At 39.6% G+C, this 22,040-nt stretch overlaps 1 protein-coding gene across 3 annotated transcripts in view; it reads right to left on the bottom strand.

Moving 5' to 3' along the window:
• The window catches only part of ABCG1 (ATP binding cassette subfamily G member 1), a 65,092-nt gene that overhangs the window by 18,125 nt on the left and 24,927 nt on the right, over positions 1-22,040 (bottom strand). For all 3 annotated transcript variants that reach the window (XM_080376707.1, XM_080376708.1, XM_080376706.1), the window contains 8 exons: positions 9,478-9,595; positions 8,613-8,745; positions 7,147-7,197; positions 3,256-3,401; positions 2,477-2,600; positions 1,348-1,462; positions 503-651; positions 218-319 (listed from right to left, as the gene is read on the bottom strand). In XM_080376707.1, coding sequence (XP_080232833.1) covers positions 218-319; positions 503-651; positions 1,348-1,462; positions 2,477-2,600; positions 3,256-3,401; positions 7,147-7,197; positions 8,613-8,745; positions 9,478-9,595 — 938 coding nt within the window. The remainder of the gene's footprint in view (positions 1-217; positions 320-502; positions 652-1,347; positions 1,463-2,476; positions 2,601-3,255; positions 3,402-7,146; positions 7,198-8,612; positions 8,746-9,477; positions 9,596-22,040) is intronic.

Below are 22,040 nucleotides of genomic sequence, written 5' to 3'. Positions count from 1 at the left end.
TTTAGGCCAGATGCTTCTGAGTTCCTCTGAAGAAAAGTGTTCACAATGAAGACGGTACAGTTAATAGCAAAACTTGAAATATCAGTCTCTTTCCTTTGAAATTCTGTGATGATCTTCATGCATGGGCTGTTGGACAGGACCTTTAAGGCATTACACTATCTCACAACCAACTGAATAGACCTTTTGGCTTCGAAAGTTACTATAAAGGCAGCCTTACCGAATCCCTCATGATGGTGAGAAAAGTTCTTTTGAAGAGGATACAGAACTGGGTTAGGCAGCTGGCAGAGAAGCTGTGGCAGCCTTCTGTGGAGGAGGAATCCTGCGGAAACACATAAAAGAATAAACTTCTTTCTTTGCAGTATCTTGCTTAGTTTTCACTCACAAAACCCCACTCTCAGCAGCCAAATGTGCCCAGAAACCTGCTCCATTGACTGAAGATTTGAATTTTTTTCCTCCCCCTCCAACCTCAAGCCATGCCCATTAGTTGTGGCACACAAAATACCTCTTCGGAAGGACGGTGCCAGAGGAAGGGATTCAACTCATTCTCACCACCAACATCTCTCTTGTAGTCTGTGTCACATATCCTCTCCCGTACTGCCCTTACCAGTCGGCCATTCTGGTCTCCATATTCACCAGATGCTACTTCCATAACTACAAAAACCAGAAGGAAAGTTACTGGTTTACACTACTGACTAGTTACAAGCCTTATTATTAGATCCCCTTGATTCAGTAACATTGACAGAAACAGGAGTTTTGTCTAGAACACGCTCTAAAATGCCACATGCTAATTCATACATATACACACATTATTTACATGTATCTTTCTATAAATCTTCAGAGTTCTCTTCAGCCTGAAAGTTAAATGAACCATTTTAGAGGAAAGACAGTGAATACAGGATAGTTTAGGTAATAAAAAAATCACGAAAGTCTTATTTTTGTGGTCCTTACTGCTTCTTCGGAATTAAGAAACAACAATTAAAAAAACCCTTAATGCTATTAGCTGTACAATACCACAATGGTATTGGGCAACATAAAAAACCAGAATACTGGAGCCACTTTGAAAGGCCACTAGGACTAATTACTATGAAACACTAAAGAATATGTTTTATCTTTCATTTCCTGGATCTGGGCTTCCACCAGAGAGAAATATTCACTAAATTTTACCACTAGATGGCATTCAAATTACTTAGATCTGAATAATTTTATTTTTAATTTTGGTACATATATGTACACATGCACATATGTATAGATGTACAAAAGTCTAAAACACACCATGCACCATGGTCCCCATGACCCTGAAGGTGCTAATCAAATACAAAATAAACAAACTATTCAAATTGTCCTTACCAAAATCTGCTGGATTGTGGTAGGTTGGGCAATTCAAACCCAAATCGCTCAAGTAAGGGACTAGGTTTAATACCTTCCCACGGTAAATGCACTGACCTTGACTTAAAACATAGAGCTGGAAAACAAGGCAAAGAAAAGAGAGAAAAAAAGAAGAAAAATTTGAAATAGTATCAAAATATTTAAATCTGCTATCTGTATGACAGCAATCCATGAATTTAATGACCTCTTTCTTGTCCCTGTGGGAAGAAAAGCACCTTGGCAAGATTTATCACCTCTTGGAACTACCTTTGCATGGAATTAAAACTATTGGAAAATGAAATGATTAAGGTTTAAATTCTGCAAACATTCCCTCCGGGACTTAAACCACATTAATACAGAGACAGACTAATTCCAGCCTTTAGACACATGCTGAAAACAGGCAAGCAACTAGAGCTGAGCCATCTAACTTCTACACATTATGGATATTTTCGGCTGGGGCACGAAGCTGGTGAATGCACAAATGCAAGGAAAGGTGGAACAGCACAGCAATGGGAAACAGCTTCATTACTCTTTACTCTTACTTTTAACCACACTATTGACTTTAAATAAACCTCCTTGCCAGACTGGCAATCTGCAAGAGTTTATTCACCTATGGTGTAGTAGGTTTTCTTTTACCTCTCTCAAGTGTAATTTAAATTTCCTAACAAGGTTAAAGCACGGTCTACATCCTGCTGTTAAGACTGGAGAAAAGATCTCCAAGTGTCTTCATTTAAATTATAATTATTTCTCATGAATATACTCTTCTGAATTGCAGACATTGGTACTAAAGTTCTCTTGCTCTTAAACTACTCTACTGACAGCCCTGTGCCCAGGAGCAGCAGTGGGTGAAGGCATGAAAATCGGAAGTATGACAACCATGACTCCACAAACATATCAGCCACATTCTTTACCAACATTACACATAAATAATGGAAACAGGCAGAGAAGAAAAAAACACAATCAAAAAGTATTATTTTGCTTTTACTTACTTTATTTATTTATTTGATTTGAATCCACAGACTAGAATTATTCATGTTTTTACTTAAAAAGTGTAGCCTTGAAGGTGTAACCTACCCAAACCACACATAGGGAAAGAGTCTGAGAATAATACCTGATCGAACAACTCGAACAACTTAGCACTGGGCTGGTGAATTGTGCAGATGATGGACCTGCCACCCTGGGCCAATGCCTTCATCAGAGAGACAACCTGAAAACATGATGCACTATCCAAGCCACTGAACAAAAAAAAAAAGAAGTTTGTTATCCACATGTCCACAGGCACCACTCAAAACTAGCGCATGTATTTGCTGCTCTGGTCTCGCACTATTGTCCTTTTATAAATTTTCTCTGTAGCAGTTTAATTTTATGATATGCCAACCTTATGCTTGTATCTCTCCATCACAGTCTTTTTAATTAAGTTGGAAGCATGCCTGAGAATGAAAAATAGTGTATTCTCAAAGCTCCCTTAAGGGAGTTCTACATTTTAGGACTGCAGATTTAAATGCTCCCAACTTTAATGAATAGATACATATTCATAGCTCTCCCAGCCTCCTCTTAGACCGATCACAGAATCTGATTCTATATATGCTACATTCATTATTAAGTCACACTTCAAAAAGCTTATAGTCAAGCTAACTTTGCTTGAGAAAGAAAACTCATGCCACAACCTGAAAATATTTTCCTCTCCCTTCCTATTTCAATTTGTGTCTCGCTTACAAATTGTTTACAGTCACATGGTCTGGTGGCTACAGCATTGTGGCCTTATTCAGTACCTACACGCAACACAAAATGAGCCTTTTCCAAGGACTCAGAGGTGAATAACCTTTCTGCAGCACTGTTCTACTATATAAAGCAGTAATTGTCTGTCTTTAATTTTTGGTCTTGAAGTACCTGGTTGGTTCATCAAAAAACATGACAGGAGGATTGTTCACCAGCTCCAAAGCAATGGCAAGACGCTTTCTCTGGCCTCCAGAAAGACTCCCAGTCCTCGTATTGGCACATGTCAGCAAACCAAGGGCTGTCAGTATTTCCTTTACCTAGAGGAAACACAACAATGCATCACTTAAATTGGTTAGCACAAAAGAAAAAACCTCTTTACTGATTTTCATGGAGAATGTAAACTGAATGAAATGAAACTTTGTTTCACCATCCATACACCACAGCCTTTTTCCATCTTATGTAGCATTTATTAGATAATTAGATTAGATTATTATTAACAGCCTACGCTATTCTGACCCAAATTCTACTTGTTTGTCCTACATGACCCGTCTCAGTCAGGAAGCCTTGCCTGTGAAAATGGAGTGGAAATCAGTTCTTGTATAGCACCCCTTGGATATGGCACAGATATCAAAAGAGCTTTGCAGTATGTGAAGAGCACACAGCGAAACCAAGACGCTTCTTTCAATATAACTTCTAGGCTGTATTTACAAGGGACTGAAGAACTGTTCAGCAAAAATCAGTGATTTCTACAGAGTAATGACCTGCTCTTATCTGTTCTTCACAGTCTACTCTTTAAAGTGCAGCCATTGATTTTAAGTGTTTTCATCCTCCTCAGAGCCAATTCAGTTGTCACATGTGCTCTCAGATGTTTGGGATTTCCTCAAGGCACAGCCTCAGGAAGGGCACAGCTTGTCCCAGGGTCTTTGGAGCAAAAGGAGAACAAACCCAGCTGCTATGAATTCTTCTGTTTCAGTGATTGTAGATCTGGCCTAGTAGCCCTATATGAGGAAAACAGCTCTTTGGCAACAGTAAAAACAAGAACATAAAAACGAATTAATCCGAGCTACATTGCTCATGTAATTAAAAAATCTACCACTTAAAAGGTAGAAAGAAAGACCAGACATTTATTACTTCACTGAAATATAGGAAGAGGAGACTGTAATTTTTTAAAATAATGGTTGCTTAGATGGAGGCAGTCTTCCAGAAAAGATGACTAACATGGTAAAAATTGGTTAGACTAACCAAAGCCTGACCCTTCACTTGTCCTGATTTTGATTTCCAGGAGCTACCTATCCCAGTAAGAGGGAATGAAAAAAGAACAAAACTCACTAATCCTCATTCTCAGAACAAAGAGCCCAACTACCTCTTTCCCTTTATCTTCAGGAAGGTTGCGAAGGTCCTAGTTGACAAGCTAGGTCAACTAGAAACATAAATGATGATTCACTGGAGGATATTTACTTGTCCCTCTTTTAAACAAGCATATGTAATATTGCTAACACAAGTGCATGCATTAATAAAATCCATCTATGATAAATACTTACAACAATAAAATGAATGATCTAGTCCAGCACAGGCCAGTAACTATCAGAAAATGGCTGCCTTTCTAGTATGTGTTGAATAAATGCACACAGCACAGGTTTTTCCTCAAAGAGCTGCTTGTAATTACAGTTACAGTGTGAACAAGTGAATTAACTTGCTTGGCCTAACTTACTGAAGTGTAAATGACTTCAGACTTTCAAAGTACAAATAAAATTAACACCTGTTTCTAAACAAATGTATTTTCCAATTAATAAAAATATGTGTTTAGCTTATTAAAAAAAAAAAAGTATTTGAGAGAATCAAAGTAATCTTAAGCTACCAAATGGATGTTGAGTCCTGTAAGTTTCCCTCTCTGGAGCCCCTTCTGATTTTCAAGGACTCTCTGAGACTGAAGAAGTGCCAAATGTTCTGATTTGGAAATAAATACAGACAAAAGACTGCCAGAGAAATGGCTTCTCTACCTTTGAAGTTGTCACAGTTTTCACATCTCAGGCAAAGAGCATACTTTTCACCAGGTGGGTCAGAAGCAGTTTCACCTTCTGCTTTATAAACCTCTGCTCAAGAACCACATACCACCTACTGTTAGAAGCATCTTTTACTAGAATAAAAGACTCCTCTGAAATGATTAATTCCAAACAGTCAAGTTCACATCTTCCTCAGATTAAAAAAAAGAATTAAACTGGCATCTGGGAAAACCAAGAAGTCTCTCATATTCCTGAAAAAGCAGGCCACAACCTTCTCATGTTCAGCCTTCACTCACACTCATATGTCCCCTCATCTCCTTCTTCCTCCTGCACATCTTGGTTTCAGCTGAGTCCTGCAAGGTGGCTTCTTCCAGTCACCTGCATGATTTCCTAATTTGCCCACAAAGGATCTACTCCGTGCATGACTTTGGGAGCACAATATGCACCAAAATGAAAATCTCACGCTTCTTTCTATTTATCAAAAAAAAACCAGTGACACATCATGGAAAGCCCAAAATTTGAACTTCACAGAACTAAGTACAGCAAAACCATTGCAATCTTTCTATACCAATTGTAACTCCCCTTTCACTGGTGGGACAACCGAGTTACTAAGCCACTAAAAGACTTGTCGAGAGTATTGTACGTGTCCCTAACAAAGACAGAAGGAGCAGCCAGCTGTCTTGGAAGGTAAATCTCAATATTAGCCATGGGGCCATGTTATCACATGAGCCCCATTACCCCTCAGTGTAACTCCCACATAAGAGAGGCTTCCTCCTTGAGGAGGCAGTGTATGAGAGATCATACAGTCTCGTTGCTGGTGCTGTCTTATGCTGGACTGAAACACAGCTTGAGGCCAGACAAAACACCTCCAAACACTTTCTGAGCTACCACTTCACTTTTCATGACTCTCAACAACCTGAACCATCTCTGCTTCAACCAGTGCCATGATCTTTTGTCTGTGTTTAGCTCCAGGCATCATCCTCCCTGGACATATATGGTTTTGAAACACACTGTGCAGCACCAAACTGTTCCTCTTCGAGTCTTTGCCATGCTCTGATAATGCTACCTAAGCACAGACAGACTTCTCAGCTCTGAGTGTCCTTAAGAATACACAGGCTCAGACATTTTCAGTGCAAAAAAAAAAAAATGTGTACAAAGGTCACATTTCCAGCCTTTTAAAGTATAACAGAGGTAACCAAATTCAGTTGAGAAAGCTGCCTCATGCACAAGCTAACACATCAGAAGCCATTCTGTCTGGTCACACACCTCCAAGGTATCTTCTTTAAAAGGACAGTTCTGTGTCACAACAAAGGATGAGAAGGAATCGTGGCAATAAGATGGGGTGGAAGCACACTTCCTAGCGCAGGTCCAGCTGGGTTATAGGTCTCCATGGGCAAAAGCACACCAGGACTTCTCTCCCGCTCAGGAAAGTCATACGTCAGCTGCAGACCCAGGACAGCGCAGCAAACGTGCAAGAGTAAATTGTGCAACTCATTTCCAATGTTTTAAAAAACGCTATGTGCATGTTTTAGCTTGTTTCCCTACTTGTCCAAACCTCAGTTACTCAAAACAGCTTCAAAATGCATTAGTCTGCGCCTTAACTACATTAACTTGTCCAGTAAAACATGTCCACCAGCACAGCCATGAAGATCAACACTTTCAAACATGAGCACAGAAATTTCTGCAGCAGTTACAGGGACCGCTAAGTTTTTTGTTAGTCCTTTGAAAAATTAAGGTGTATGCTCCCTAGTGCCAGACATGACTGATTTATCTTGCCACACACACAAGATGTCTGACCCCTCAGACATGCATGTAAGAGAATCTAGTGTTTCAGTAGATCTTTTACAATTCTCTACTCAGTCTCAAACAGAAAGCAACTTTCATAGAGACTGTAGTAAACATTCCTTCATAATGATACCTGTCAACTTTGAGGTTGATTTATTCTATCATTGGAAGTTCAATGCAATTCAATGTTAGATAAAAATGCTTTACAGAGCTCACTTCATGGAACTCTCTTGACACCCCCAAAAATTCTCAGTTTGATGGACAGTATACATACCATTTCTCTCCTGCCTTCATCTTTCTCTTGAAGTTTCAGATGAGCAGATACCTGAAATGCAATACAATGTAATTTGATTTTGAATTGGTCTGAAGTGCAACGACCAGTTACAGTGGATGTCTCAGACACAGCATCCCAATGTACCATTAAAAAAACTTCCTTCAACCCAGCCTGAAAAGTTTAAGTTGAACTGTATGTTCAAATCACAAGCATCACATATTCCTGTGCCGTAGGTAACTGAGTACGATCTGATTTAAGCCATCACTCAGGCATCTGACAAAAAGCATATTAGAAAGAAAGGCCACTTTGCAAGTCAAAGAGCTTAAGAGAAAGATGACAGAATCATGTTTTTTGCACAGCCACCAACTTCCCAGGCAACACTAGAATCACAGTTTATTTGTACTTCATCCATATCATAAGGGTAACCAAACTCTGCCACTCTCTAGGATGTGAACAAGTGAGTACAGAGATAAATAATTTTGCAAAAGATGTAATCTGCTGTCTTAAGAAGCAGCTCCACAAAACATTATGATTAACCCTTATTAGAAGCAATTAAACTGTTAAGTAATTATTTTTGCCAGAGACTTGATTGATTAATTTAGACAAGAAGTATCATATCATCTGGGCCCAATTCTACAAAAGTGGTCCTACAGGATTCTGACTACAATGTTCAAGTAAACAAAATAAAATAAAAACATCCTCACAAAGAAGAGCCTTTGCAGAAAATGAGCCATATAAAAACCACAGTGATTTCTTCTGGCCTTAAAATTTGTGAACTGATGCTGGCATACAGTATAAGCAACCTCAGCCTTATTTTGAAAACACCCTCTGAGAAACACTAGCTTGTTTCTCAAACTGAGCAACAGGTGCTTCTAGATGGATCGGTCCAGCTGGCAATTAGTAAACTTCTTGATGCTATGAAAAACAGTAAGAAGAATTTACATTGCCTATAAATCTTGGGATTATTCTTTCTGTTGTTTTCCTGTGAAGAACTGGAAGAGATATTACACAATGCCTTTATTAAAGAAAAGGCACAAAAGAGCAGATGTAGCAGATAAACCATGCTGAAGTCAAAATAGCACTTTGCAGTCAGGACACAGAAGATGGGGAGAAAGGGAGAGAGACAAGGTTTTTCATCCACCATCCAGGAGAAAAGACAGTCCCTACAAAGGCTCATTCTGTGCAGAATTTCAGGTTCCACTGCCTAGGAAGTCTAAGGAGTAAAGCCTTAGTTCTTCCAATGCTGGCCATAAATTGAAAATGATAAAGCTAAATAAGCTCAGACAACCCCTACAAGGATAAGCCTGAAATGGAATTCAAGGCATCATCAAAGTCTAAGCACTTTCATGGATTAGGATCAAATAGAGATAACAGCTCATAGCATTACCCGAAATAAGAACATGTGCACACTGAGATTTTTCCATTTTCTCCTGCCCAAATACATTAGAGTGAGAAACAAAACTCACCATCATAGCTTCCTGGACAGTCAGATGAGGAAGGAGCATGTCATCTTGCATGATGTAGCAGGAGACTTTGCGAAAAGAGCGCAGGTCACGAGGCTGCCCATTGATGAGAATTTCTCCTTTCATTCCCGTCTCTCTGAAATGAACCAAGAAAATAACCAGGGGTAAATCCTGCCTTCATTTGTACTGCCACAGGCCTCAGTAAGTGGAAGTCTTAGGTAATTACTGTCCACTGTGGAATAAAACTGACACGGTAGATAGAAAATAATTTATGCTTTCTTTCATAACAGGCTTCATGCGACTTTGCTGAAAATTTTACTCAATGTTAGTAAAAAGTCTGTGCTGTCTTATATGTATGTCTGAAAAAGTATCAAGCCATTCAAGCTATTTTTTTATGCCACTTACACCCTGAGAACAACACAGGTATACTTGGTATTTGGCCATACAACGGGGGATTCAGGCAGATGAACCACAGCCACTTCACACACTGCACTTTTGTCAAGAAGACATCAACATTGTAAAAGTGGCGACTAAAAAGGGTCATTTTTTCCAAGTATTTATAAAATGTGATTTTTAAAAAATATCACAAATATAAGGCACTGAGTCCATTTGTTACACAGCTAGAACAGAGACTTGCTTTTGTATTTTGGACTTCAAATTGCTTCCTGTTTTTGGATCAGAGTTGTTAACAGACAAATCCTAAATGACCAGAACAGGACAAACAGAAAAAAATATAAGCAGTAAGAATCTAATTCAAAATCTGTGAAATACCTGTTTTCTACAAACACTGGGTAAGATTTCTTCTCATCTCCAAGGAGCCATCAGGCTATGTGATTGTATCTTACTTGGGATTTTCATTGTTACTGACCTGTATCCTGCCAGAATATTCATAAGCGTTGACTTCCCAGCTCCTGAAGGACCCATAATTGCAACAAGTTCTCCACTGCTGAACTTGCCTGAAATTCCTTTCAAAAGGGTCTTATAACCTGAAAGATGAAAGAAAAGTTCACTGAACCCTTCACAACCAGGCCTGGGGAGCAATGAAAGCTCATTTCCACTGAACAATGATGACAAATAAGCATTAGCAGGTACCTACTGGGAAGCTGACGCTGAGATCAGCACGCTGCAGTAACTATCAAAAGCCAGATTCTGAGTGGGAGCAGCAGCCTCCTCCCACTACATTGCAAGTAGTATGGTGGGATTACAGGATCACACACTCTTGATTCTCTCTAAGAAAATTTTCAAACAGGGCTAAGAAGCCTTCCTGCCATTTTCTAAGTGCCTTCTCAGAATATTTTACTAGGATGCTGGCATCTCCATTAAAATATCTTAATATTCCACAGCTAATGTAACTCCACTGCCTTGGAGCAGACTGCCCTGCAATCACTGCAGCTTCAGTGCCAAAACTCTGCCCTCGTCTCAAAACAACAACTTCTTGGACATAGTAGTCATGATCTCAAAGGCAAAGCCCTATGTTTTTGTTCCTTCCCCACTGAAAGATGTATGACAAGAAACACAGCAAAAGGAGACATGCAGGAAAAGACAAACCTACTTCAATCTCTTACCGTAACAACTCTCTTATCAAAGGAACTCTAAAGGTTTGTCTAGACAGGCAGACTGGCCACAATAACTCTGTAAAAAATAATACCTAGGGAAATACTTATTCCAGACTGTGAACGTGTAGGGTTTTTTTCTCATTTAGATTAATCCACTTCAGAAGATCAGGCCACAATAACTATGCCCTCAGGCAAAGCTGTTCTAGAATAACTACAACACCAACTTCAAATTTCTCACCTTATTCCTGAGTAAATTACCTTTATCAGTAAACCTTAATGTAAATCCTAAACTCCACGTTACTCTAGGTGTAAACACACTGGATTACAATGAGAATCCCAGATTTGGATTTAGTTATATCCATTTTATCCTGCATGATTCCCATTTTAAGGCAAAAGGACTGCGTGGGGAGGGTGGAGAGAGCCCTGACCAAGATTTAAACACTTCAAGGTTTCTTTCCCTTTTACTTTTCTGCTTGCTTACTTTATTTTATTTACTAGCGCTGTTAGTTAAAACTTTTAATAATAACAAAAAAGTTAAGTAAGGTGTCAAAGAACAATCTCATATGTTGAAATTGTTTCTGTAATTAAATTACAACCAAAACAGTGTTGCAATTTGGCAATCCATTTTGCCACACTGGTGCATATGCAAGCAGCATTTATATGCCACATGTAAACTACCCCAGCCCTGTGATTATCATTAGCATAGGCTGCAGCTGGAATGTTGAAATGCTGTAAAAATCACATTGTCTGCAAGCTCCTAGAAAATGAATGGTGGGTTATCTTCTGATTTCTCTTTCTTCCTAATTCTGTAATTTCTTGTTTTCCTTTCATCCCTGCTTAGCATTCTCTTTAAATTTTCTTCTTCACTCTAGTCTCAGTTCACACTCTTTCAATGCCAGAGAGCAAACTTCTGCACCAAATACATTAACGTCATGCTACCACAGCATCTCCCAAATCCACAGCAAATACTATTCTCTGAGCATTCCCCAGCCCAGGAGCAAAGAGGTAGCCACACAACCTCTCTAGAAATATCTGACCCTACTGTTTGCACGGCAAGTCTCTTAGAAAACATAACTGACCAAATGTACCAAAATAATAGTTTTCTCAAGTGCCTTTTTTAAACAGGCCAGTAATTTTTCACTAAAATTTTGTCCTGGACTTGAATGAAACAACTTCTTGGGAAGCGACAAAATACCACGGGTGCATTCACATTGTTTGTTTATGGCACAAGTCCCAAGAACAAAAGCAAAGACAATCTATCAAATGGAACAGCTATTTCAAAGGGAGAAATCCGTGGCACACTGACAAGATCAATGGTGGCACCTCAAGCCAGTATCACCATCCAAACCAGCATTTGAAGGAAAAGTGCAAGGAAGAAATCAGACTTTTCAAACATAACAATATTTACTAAATGGGATCTATAGAGACAAAATCCTTCACACTGCCCCTTAAGAGTAATGAGAACCAGCTACCTCCCAAGCCTATTAATTTTTTAAAGCACTGAAACATCAGGCTATACCACCAATTATTTGTATTATGCACCCACCCACTACACACACAAGTTAGACGCAGCTAGGAAACTCCTTCTCACACTGGTCAAAAGCTGGCCAAGTTGGCCTGTCATTAACTTCCACTAGGACAGGATTTCTTTCACCAGGTCCCACATGTAGTACACGGGGTAAAGTACTTGTCAGTGACTGTTCCTATTCCCTGTCTGTCCTGCAAAGCAGTTCAATGTGACAGAACATCACATGGCAACTCCATTACAACAATTTCTATTGTTACCCAGATTTCCAGGGCAAAGGGTTTTTATCAGAGTTTTGTAGCAGTCAGCTCATCATGAGTTTCAAGATCAGGACAGTAAATATTGTACAAACTTACAGGAGTGCATAAAGAACGTGTACTGCCATGAATACTGAGGAAGGTACAACTAAAAATACACATTCATTGTCTGAAAACATTATCAGTATACATACCATTACCTAAAACTGAAGCCTTTCCTCTCACTACATGACTGTGAGATTTAACATTACTTCCATTAGTCACTTTTCCAAACGTAATTTCACAAATGATAATCAGTTTACCTTTAATTGCAGTATCTGCTCTCTCATTAGCTGCAGTTGTTTCTGCCCCTCTGATAGATTTCCATTTTAAGTATCCTGTATGCAGTGTTACATCAGAGCACAATGTATCGCTGCAACTCATTTGCAAAACAGTAGAAGAACATAATTTAAGAAGAAATAGAAAAAAACTATGAATTTTAGATCAGGATCCCAATCACTGGCGGTTTATGTTGCTACAATCTTAAAACCATCTCTTCTTTTGACTGGAAGTACGTAAGAAGCCCTTCTATTACAAAGGTTAATTTAGCAAACCCACAAAAAGATTTGACACTGTAGCAGTAGCATGGTGCCCACTATAATCCTTTTTAAGGAATTAAAAGTCCGTAAGTAACTCCAGTCTTCACTTTCAGAATATTGAGGCTAATCTTTAACTGAATCAGTTGACCTAAAACTTCTATATTGGGCCACATGTCTTTCATGAGAAACAGATTACCTATTTGGAGGGGACTGTATCCTTACAGTACAGGGACTGTTTCATATCCATCTGCTGTGTATTAGGAATTTCTGACCACCTTCAATTCTGGTTTATCTGACCCACCTCATTTTCCTTAGGCCACAGGTTCATGATTCGTGCAGCAAGGAGTTTTGGTCCCCCGGAGTTTAATGAAAGGCTGAACCTCAGAGAACTCACCCCAAGACAGATGCATACGATGGGCCATTCAGTTTGAGCACCACAGCAGCTGTGCCCATTTGGAATGGACTTAAATCAAGACCAAGTCTAGCATTGCGATTTTGAGACGTTTCTCTTTAAACTGTTTTGATTTCCAATGAAAAATAAGTTGGATTGTTTCCGTTTTCCAGTGTCCCCTCCTGGAGTTACTGCAACGTCACCCTTAAAAATACATCTAGGAGTTGATGCCCCTAAATTTGGAATCCAAATACCGGTTTTCAAAAACTACTTATTTATGAATTTATCAACAGGACATTAATACACCGTCACCAACCAGAACAAGCACTCAGCAACTTTCTCATTCCAATCCACTAAAAATAGAACACAAAAAGTAAGAAATCAAAACTGAAAAAGAAAACTCAAGTAATGCAAATTTTTTTTGTCTTTATTTCACCCCACATTACATTTCAGAATTCAACTGCTTGTCCCGAGAAGCGAAATGTGCTTTGTTTTTCCATGTTAGGATCTCCCATGGAAAGTAAATTCCAGGCACGGTGATATTAGACCAGACTCACAACCAGAAACACATGACTGGCCTGAACACAGATGCCCATTCAAGAGGTGGATTTCCCTGAATACCTGGCTGCAGTCCAAAGCTCACAGCAGCTCCCCTTGTTTCATGAGCTGGTAGAGGGTGACCTCTTGTCTTTGATGAAGATGCTAAGCGAGCTCTTGTTGCTCAAGTCACCAAAATTTTTGCTAATGGATTCAGCAAGGGAGAAACATGTTGATGGTTTTATTTGCTTCCTCGCAGATTTTACAAGGATTTCTGGGAAGATGTGGGTTTACCATTCCCAGAAAAATTGTATTTCATCTGGAAAGAAGCAGAACACCCCTTCCTCATACTTAGGGTAGGAGCGCATACTTCAGAATGTGTCTGAACAGGCACCAAAAAATCCAAACCAAATCTCACTCCTACCCTTACAGTGAATTTCTTCAGGTAAATACTTGTTTGTGACTAAAATGCTTCATTCATTTGCATTTCATTGCTGGTAATACACTCATTTGTTACTCAGAGAAATGTCACACAGACTCCTAGAAGTTTCTAGGTGTTGTAGCCTAATTCTGCACCCATCAATAGGCACCATGAGCCAGTCTCAGGTCCTGGGTTAGAACAGCAGGCTTTCCCTGCTCGCTACAACTGGAGCAGGATTTGCCCTTCCCAATATATCTGAACTGTTTCATCACAAGCTCTTCTGAAGGCAGGAAATAACTGCAAGTACCACTGGCCTGAAATTGCTCAAAAGTTTCTCAGAAACTTCACTATAGCAAATAGTATATCAGAAATTTCAATTCAAACACCACAAAATAAGCAGCATTTGGCACTTCAGTGTCGAAACCAAAGACATTACAATCTGCTCTTTCCACACCCTTTACCTGCAGCCAGGTAGAAGTGCACAATTTCCTTATTAAAAAAAAAAATGTACAAAAGAACTGTAGTTCTGTGTCTTTTTGTGGTGCTTTTTTAATTGTTAAATCACAATGAGAAACCACAGCAATTTCTTGGCACTGTATACTGACCCTGTTCCATTAAAGAAACACCATTACATTTCCTATTCTAGAATTTATGCGTTTATCCCTTATCTCATTTCCTCTTGCTTCAATCAAAAAAAAAATAAATGCCAAAGTCCAGGGGATTCTCCAACACAAAACCTGAACAAGGGAAAGTGGAATAAAGACGTCACATCCACATCTTTCCCCTTGAGGCAGGAGTAGGGAGTCCTTCTATTATGGAAAAATTCTCTTGGCAAATTCATGGCTTTGCTGCTGCCCCTGAGACGCACCATATGCACACCTTGATGGCTACAGACCATTCCCTGGACTACCTACTGTGCAAGAACACAAGTAAGGGAAAAACAGTCTAATCTGGTCACATAACATATTAAAGGGAAAGTTAGTGACTTATGCATGAGAGAAAGAGCTTGCAAAGTCCATCCAGACATGGAAAACATCCTCATGATACCTGGCAGATATTTCATTTGTAGACATTTTAGATTTGTATCAGAAAACTGAACAGCTGGGGAATGCTGGCACAAACTCTACAGAGAAGCACAAGATGAGAAACATACACACACAGAGAGATAACAGGCCAAGGCCAGATTTATACTGAAGCATTTGTAGGAATTAGCTAGGAAACATATTTCTTTATAATTTTTACATCAGCAAAAAGCCTTTTTGATACACTTACATGTAAATATGCCAACAAAAAATCCTCGTCTGATCCTTCTCAATCTATTATCCTCTTTCTGCATCTCAGCCCTTGTGTTCCACTCCTAAGAAGCCACTGTCATAGCAAAACAACTACACGTTTACTGATAGAGACTACTACAATCTGCTTCATCTGACAGTTTTAATTTTGTGGAGCAGGGGTAAGCAAGGAGTGGCAGCACAGAGATTTATGTGAAGTTCCTGCAGAAAGCCACCCTGTATCACCATCCTATGGAGTCTCCTCTCAGCCTCTTCATGTTTTACTGTCTCTGTCCCCACCCGCACTGAGTGAGCCCCTTCCCAAACCCCAGAAGCAAGTAGGCACTTATAGAAGACCAGTATGCACTTACAGAAGACCAGCAGGCTGGTGTTGCAGAGCACTGAAGGCAGGGACAGTAAATACCTACCATTTACTGTGCTACTTTCGAGTGTACAGTCATGACCACATTGTCTATTTGCACACAAAAAGTGGTGCAGGTTCCTCCTCTTGGCACATAAATAATTGTGCATGTAAATTAGTTCCTGAAGATTTACAGTTTGATTTTACAACTCAGCAGTCACACAGCCATCCAGTTTGTGCATGTGAACATGACGGCTGTACATATGCCAGGAGATGCATGGAGTGACTACTAGCCATCGCAAGGTCATGGCCCAGTTTGTGGGTCTGGGCTATTCGGAGCATATAGTTTCAGAAGCAGCTTACAGCAATAGAAGATGATGTTCTTACAGAAGTGTGCAGTGGCCTTCTGCCCTCTCTCCAAGACACCTTCCCATCACCCTCCCTGAGCTGGCTTTCAAGTGCACCTACACAACCAGTGAGGACAGCAAGCCCATCTACCTGAAAACCGTTCCTGGGAAATTAAGAACAAAGAGTGCTTGTTTCCAGCTACATGGGCTGCAGGACCATCACTGCCAGGACAAGATGGCACAGTCTGCAAGCAGGGTGGGAAGGTGGGACAGCTCTTTTAGCAGCTGGGGACCTTCCAGCAGTTTGTTGGACCCAGGAATCTGTCTCTTGAGAAACCTTTTATTTTCCATTCTGAAACACAAACGCAACTTACAGTTACATGAAACTACCCTTTACGCACAATTCATGCTGGGCCATTCAAACCATTTCATTCCAAACTGGATTGCCTGTTTGCTTTGTTTTAGTGTAAGACAAAAATTAAAACACTTCCCAATGGTAAGATGAAGATACTTGGGGCTTTTCACATAAATCAAAGTTAGTTCAAAGCCAGGGTGTTTCTGTAAGTTGGCATACTGTCAGGGAGACATTTTCCATATATTTCTAATTCTGCTATTAACCAGCCAGGGTGCTGTGTGCCCCACTCACTGCATGAGCACAGAACACTTTCCTCTCAGTGGCATGGACAGGGTTCATTAATGCTTAGTTCACTAAGAATCTGTAAATTCTCAGATGAGAGGGATTATCTGTATCAGTTGATAATTATTTAAATAATTTGAGTTTTAAAAAAACTTCTGATGGGGATTATTTAAATGGACATTTCTTTCCCAGGCTCCTCACAGAGTTCAAACAGGCTTAAGTTAAAGAGAATTACAGATACTGATACCTGGGAAGAAAAAGCCATCTTCTAACTTCCAGAAAATGCATGGGACAGAAACAGCTTTCCTGACAGAGTGAAAAAATATACTGATTTAATAATAGGAACTTTCCTAATTGTACACTGGCCTGAATTGTACCTCCTCTATAAAGGCTGGGAGGCAGTCACACTAGAAACAGTAACATGTTTAAGGTAACTGTCTACCAAATAAAACCTTAACATAAACTCACAGATAATTGGTTCATTGCTTCCACCATCGTTTATGTATCACAAGTGAATAAACCTTTTTATGAGCAGTTTTTCAACTTTAGCTTTAGAATCCACACATCCATACATTTCTATTCTATTCACATGTCTCTCAGGGACTTAGAACAATAGGATTTTCCATTGTCTAAGCTCTGAGCCCTGCTTTAGGACAATTAAGGGAATTTACAATTGTAATGTATTCTTGTACCTTGCCTCAGAGAAACGACCTTCATTATGTAAATGTCTATAAAACTGCATGCCAGGCACCAAAACAACAGGGCAGAAAAGGCAGAAAAACTGAGTGCATGAAGTAACCAAATCAAACTCCTTGGCCTCAAAGTCCATTCCAACTCAGAAATGAGGAATCCATGCCTCCCAATCTAAAAATATAGTAAGTCTTTCATGTTTTAACAAGATAAAAAGAAAAAGGAAAAGGAAAAAAGAAAAAAGAAAAAGGAAAAGAAAAAGAAAAAGGAAAAGATAAAAGAAAAAAAGAAGGAAAAAAAAATCCCCTGGGCAGCAAAGCTCTTACTTTGCAGTGGACTAAACTGTATTTCTTCATATAGCCCACACCCAGGCCTTCTTAAACATACTGCTCTTGATCTACAGATGATGCCTCACTCATGATCACTGGACAGATTATTCATAACTCAGATGGAAAGCTTGACTATGCTCACAGCAAGCCCTGTAGTATTCAATCTACCTAATTTCATACAACTAGAAGTTTGACGCTTAACCTAAACTGACTGTTTAGGACCCATAAATTACCAATAGAGAGAAAAAGGCACACCTAACAGGTAATTAATTCTACCTATCTTGCATTTCTATTCTGGGAAGGGATAAATAACCCTCTGGAAGTGCATCTTTCTCTTAACTATAATGGGAGTGGAAGACAATTTAGCTTAGACTAGACACCAAACCTCTAGATGCCATGACCAATCTCATCCTTTGCCAACAAAATCATGGCTGATTTCAGTATCAGTCACAAATAAAACGGGTATCAAGAAATTTTCTGTGTTTTTAAAACGTCAATTTTATCAAGATGCCTTGTTTGATTACATGATTACAGTAATAAAGCACACAAATTGCACAGTTAAAGTCTTCAAGTTGGATTGGCACTCCACATGCTCAGATGCTTCCTACAAACATATTAAGAAGAGCATCCTGTCTGTGTTCAGGATGTACAAATGTATCAAGATGTGGTTTTACTTCATTATTAGTATTTAACATTTACTTCTCACTCTGGTAACTGGGGACAGTTCAAAACTCTGTGATTTTTTTTGCTTCAAGCTATCTACTAGATCAAGAACACAGCACTGTATTGGTAGCACTTCGTTCAAACTTAACCAGAACATCTCAAAGCCTGAAAAATCCAAATGTGCTTTGGAAGATTACATGTTAATCTAAAGCAGTTTTTGAATTTTGTCTGCATGGGTGGCTAAGATTTTACTTCTATCAGCACACGTCCTTTACGCCAAACTTATCAGCTAACTTCCGTCCATACCAAGTTAGCAAAATAATACAGTAAACTGGAGCCTAAAGAGAGATCAAAAGCCCCCAAGCCAAGATTTATGTCATGAAATCCCTAGTTACTGTAGGCCATGTTGTATAATAGAAGAGAATGCATTCATGAGAAGATGGCAATTGAGTACTAGCAAAGGGAGAATCTTAAACCACACTGTATATAAAGAATATGAAAAGTTCTTTTAATTTCATTGTTCTCTCAGATCCCTGGACTAAACTTATGAAAGACATTGGCTCTGACATTGTACAGTCAAACAAAAAAAGCCCTAAGTAAAGATTTCAATCCTCTGAAACTCTGAAATACGAGTTGTGTGCTCTTTCTCTATTATGCAGGCTGCTCATCGCATTATTTTAGCATCTGAATACTGCTTTTCTTCAGAATAACTGATTAGATACATCAGCCTGTTAGGCTGCAAGCTCTGCACCCCCCTGATTTTGAGTCTGAAGGTTTACTAGACTATACAACGTCACTCACCTTGTCTGGCTGTATCACACCTCCTGGCCAGGCAATGTTTCTCTATAAACAAGAAGGGGTTTACGTACACAGAACCCATACCACCAAGTAGCATGAGATTGAAGTGCCTGCAGGTGGACACAGAATTTACAGACTTTCTTGAAACATGCATTTCACCAGCAGGACAGGGAAGCAGAACTGGAGTCAGCAGCGTCATGGGCATGCCTCCTTGCTCCTGCAACTACTGATTACACCTCCACACCATGCTGTGAGATGAATGAGTTTTGTGCGAGCCCCCTTTAAGTTTACACTCTTCACAGCTACAACCAGGCAGAGTTGAAGTAATTAAGCAACCCACTGATGCAACCTGAGCCATTAACAGGCCTAGGTATCTACTTCTTGAAATATCTTTTTGTTAAAGAAATATCTCATATTGATTGATACTAGTCCCGCTGAACTGCTGCTCTAAGCCTTTCCTTGTATTCACCTTTTGTATATAGCTCCCTTTATTCAGTCCTACAGCAAAGTTACAGCCTTCTACTGAGGTTTACAGGATGATTACAATTATATATGGGTCCTGCCTATTAATTTTAATCAGACGCATCCATGGCAAGATTTGGTTCTTGTCAGTTTCTCTGTTGAATGTTTCTGCCTGAGAGAGTTAAAGCTGTTCATCTTCCATACGCATGCACATGAAGCCATATGCCTGCAACTGAGGATAGAGAATGACAACTAAATGGGTCAATGAACGAAAGTAACCTTCAAACATGAATGCAAATAAATCTGTACTTGCAGCAAGACCTGATGGCTTCAGAAGCAGTATTTACACGTTGAAACATTTGGAGATCTGGGGCATAGCTTGTACTTTGCCTGCACAGAAAATAGCTACCCTAATTTATCTTCAACCCTCAGGAAACATGAAAGAGGGGAAAAAAAAAAAAGTATAAATGACACACAGCTTCATCTTTCTTTTGAATCTAGTGGAAATGTCTTTTCAAAGCAATATCCATAGCCTAATCCTTGTTTGATAATTGCTTTTTGCTGCCATTTTTTAATTGCCTTTGTTTCTGTTACTTAAGAGCGCAAGAAAGGTCTTTCCTGACAAAAGAAGAGCCAACACAATTTGAAATAAAAGACTGACACATTCTCTTGAATGACAAACTGAAGTCACGAGCCTGATACATACATTTAGAGATGAAAGCTGTTTACGTATACCAGTCAGGCAGAAAGCAATTTCTCATAATTGCAGTACCTTTCTATTTCAAAGTACAAATAGTATTATTCACAGTCTAACAAATACATAAAACCAGAACCCCTCCCAACAGCCCTTCCCTTTAAAAAAAAATCTTTTAAGTAGGAGATACTAAAAAAATAGCCCAGCAGCTGTTAGGAACTGAACTGCCCCATCTGCCTTAGTTTTGAAGTGATCCAGCTGGATCACTCTGCAACAGGGAGAGAGAAACCCTTCCTCCCTCAGGGAAGACTACTTCAGGTCTCCTGTGTTGATATTCTGAGTCTTCACCACATTCCTCCTCCCACCCTCTCGCCCCACCAACAAGCACGCACAGAGTAAGACAGCAGGAAGGAAAAAAGCAAAAGTAAAACTTGGGCTCTCTCACCTCCTACCTACCTGTGGAAGGGCTAGGGAGGAAAGCCCTGGGGCTTTCTCGGAGTTACAGCAGAAGCAGCTGAAATTATGTAGCACATCTTTCCTCCAAGCTGGGCCTGATGGCAATAGGTAGTCTGAAGAGCTTGGTGTGTAAAGAAAATCTTTCCTTAATACTTCTGTGTACATCTTTATCATAAACTCTAGATTAAGCTGGAATGTGATGAAATGTCTCCTGCAAACTGCATAGGAAAAAACCATACCTCTGCCCAAACTATCAAAACCAAGAGCTGTTGCTGAAAACACATATTTCTGTGACAACTTACATGCTCACAAGACAACATTTTGTCCCTAGCCCTTACAGACATGAGAAGCCACATTTCTTGTATCCTGAAAAATGTTTTCAGTTCTGGACACTGCAATTTAAAAGCTGCTACAGTGTTTGACCTTTAAAAAAAAAATCACAGTTCACAAGTCTGCTTCAATAACTCAAAATACTACATTTTACTCCAAACAAAATGCAGTTTTTCACAGCAGTCTTATTCAACTGCAATAGTGATGACATTTTGGTGCAGGAACTTTCTCTGAAGAACAGGCAACTTCTGAGCACCTTGGTCATCCAACCTTCTGAACTGCTTCTCCTGCATCTCCTCCTGAACATCCAACTCCTGCACATCCTTCTCCTGCCTCTTCCACCCTCTCAAAAGCAATTCTGGGCTGCAAATTGCAAGAAGCACTTCCATCTCCTCACATTCCGATTGCTCCCATCCCATTCTCTCCCACAAGCAGGCTGAGGAACACTTGGAGCCAGGAGGACCCTCTGAAACACACTCAGAGGCAAGCAACAGAGGTGTTTTAAAAAGTAAATTTTAAACTCATGCATTGAGTCTTTAATTCTACTACATACACCCAGGAGCAGAGACGTGGATAGAAACTTCATCAACTGGCCGCCAAAACTGGAAGAGTTCTGTGAATGAGAACAGCAGTCACATGCAGAAGAATGAGTGGCTGAAGAAGCTCCTTCAGCAGGACATCTCTGTGGCCAGCCATATAGATGGCTGGAGCATATGTCCTGGGAGACTTATTTTCAGGAACAGCCATACCGATTCTGCACACTTCTCCTCAACACTCTCAAAGACTTTCATGAAACAGAAATACAGGACGATATATTTACTTTATTCTAGCACTAATCTAGTAACAGATATAACCTATGATCCTGAACATAAAAATAAAGAAAAGCCTGAAGTGTGTGCAGAAATAAACCCTGGATTACCTCCAATTCTCGCGTTTTACTTAAAACAACTGTGTTTTTATCTCTCTTCTTGAATATTTACACTAATGAAGTTGCCCAAATTAAAATACTTTTTGTTGTCAGCAAACTAAATATAAAATCCTCCAAACACCACTGAACTAATTATCTTCTGTAGCATGTCAGTGCTGAATATGTTACAAACAAAACCCACTGCACAGGGCATTGCAGCT

This window comes from Falco punctatus (assembly GCF_963210335.1).
Source record: "Falco punctatus genome assembly, chromosome: 2".
NCBI classification, from domain to species: Eukaryota; Metazoa; Chordata; class Aves; order Falconiformes; family Falconidae; genus Falco; species Falco punctatus.
Note: the sequence above shows the minus strand (reverse complement) of the source record. Positions and strands in the feature narration are given on the sequence as shown.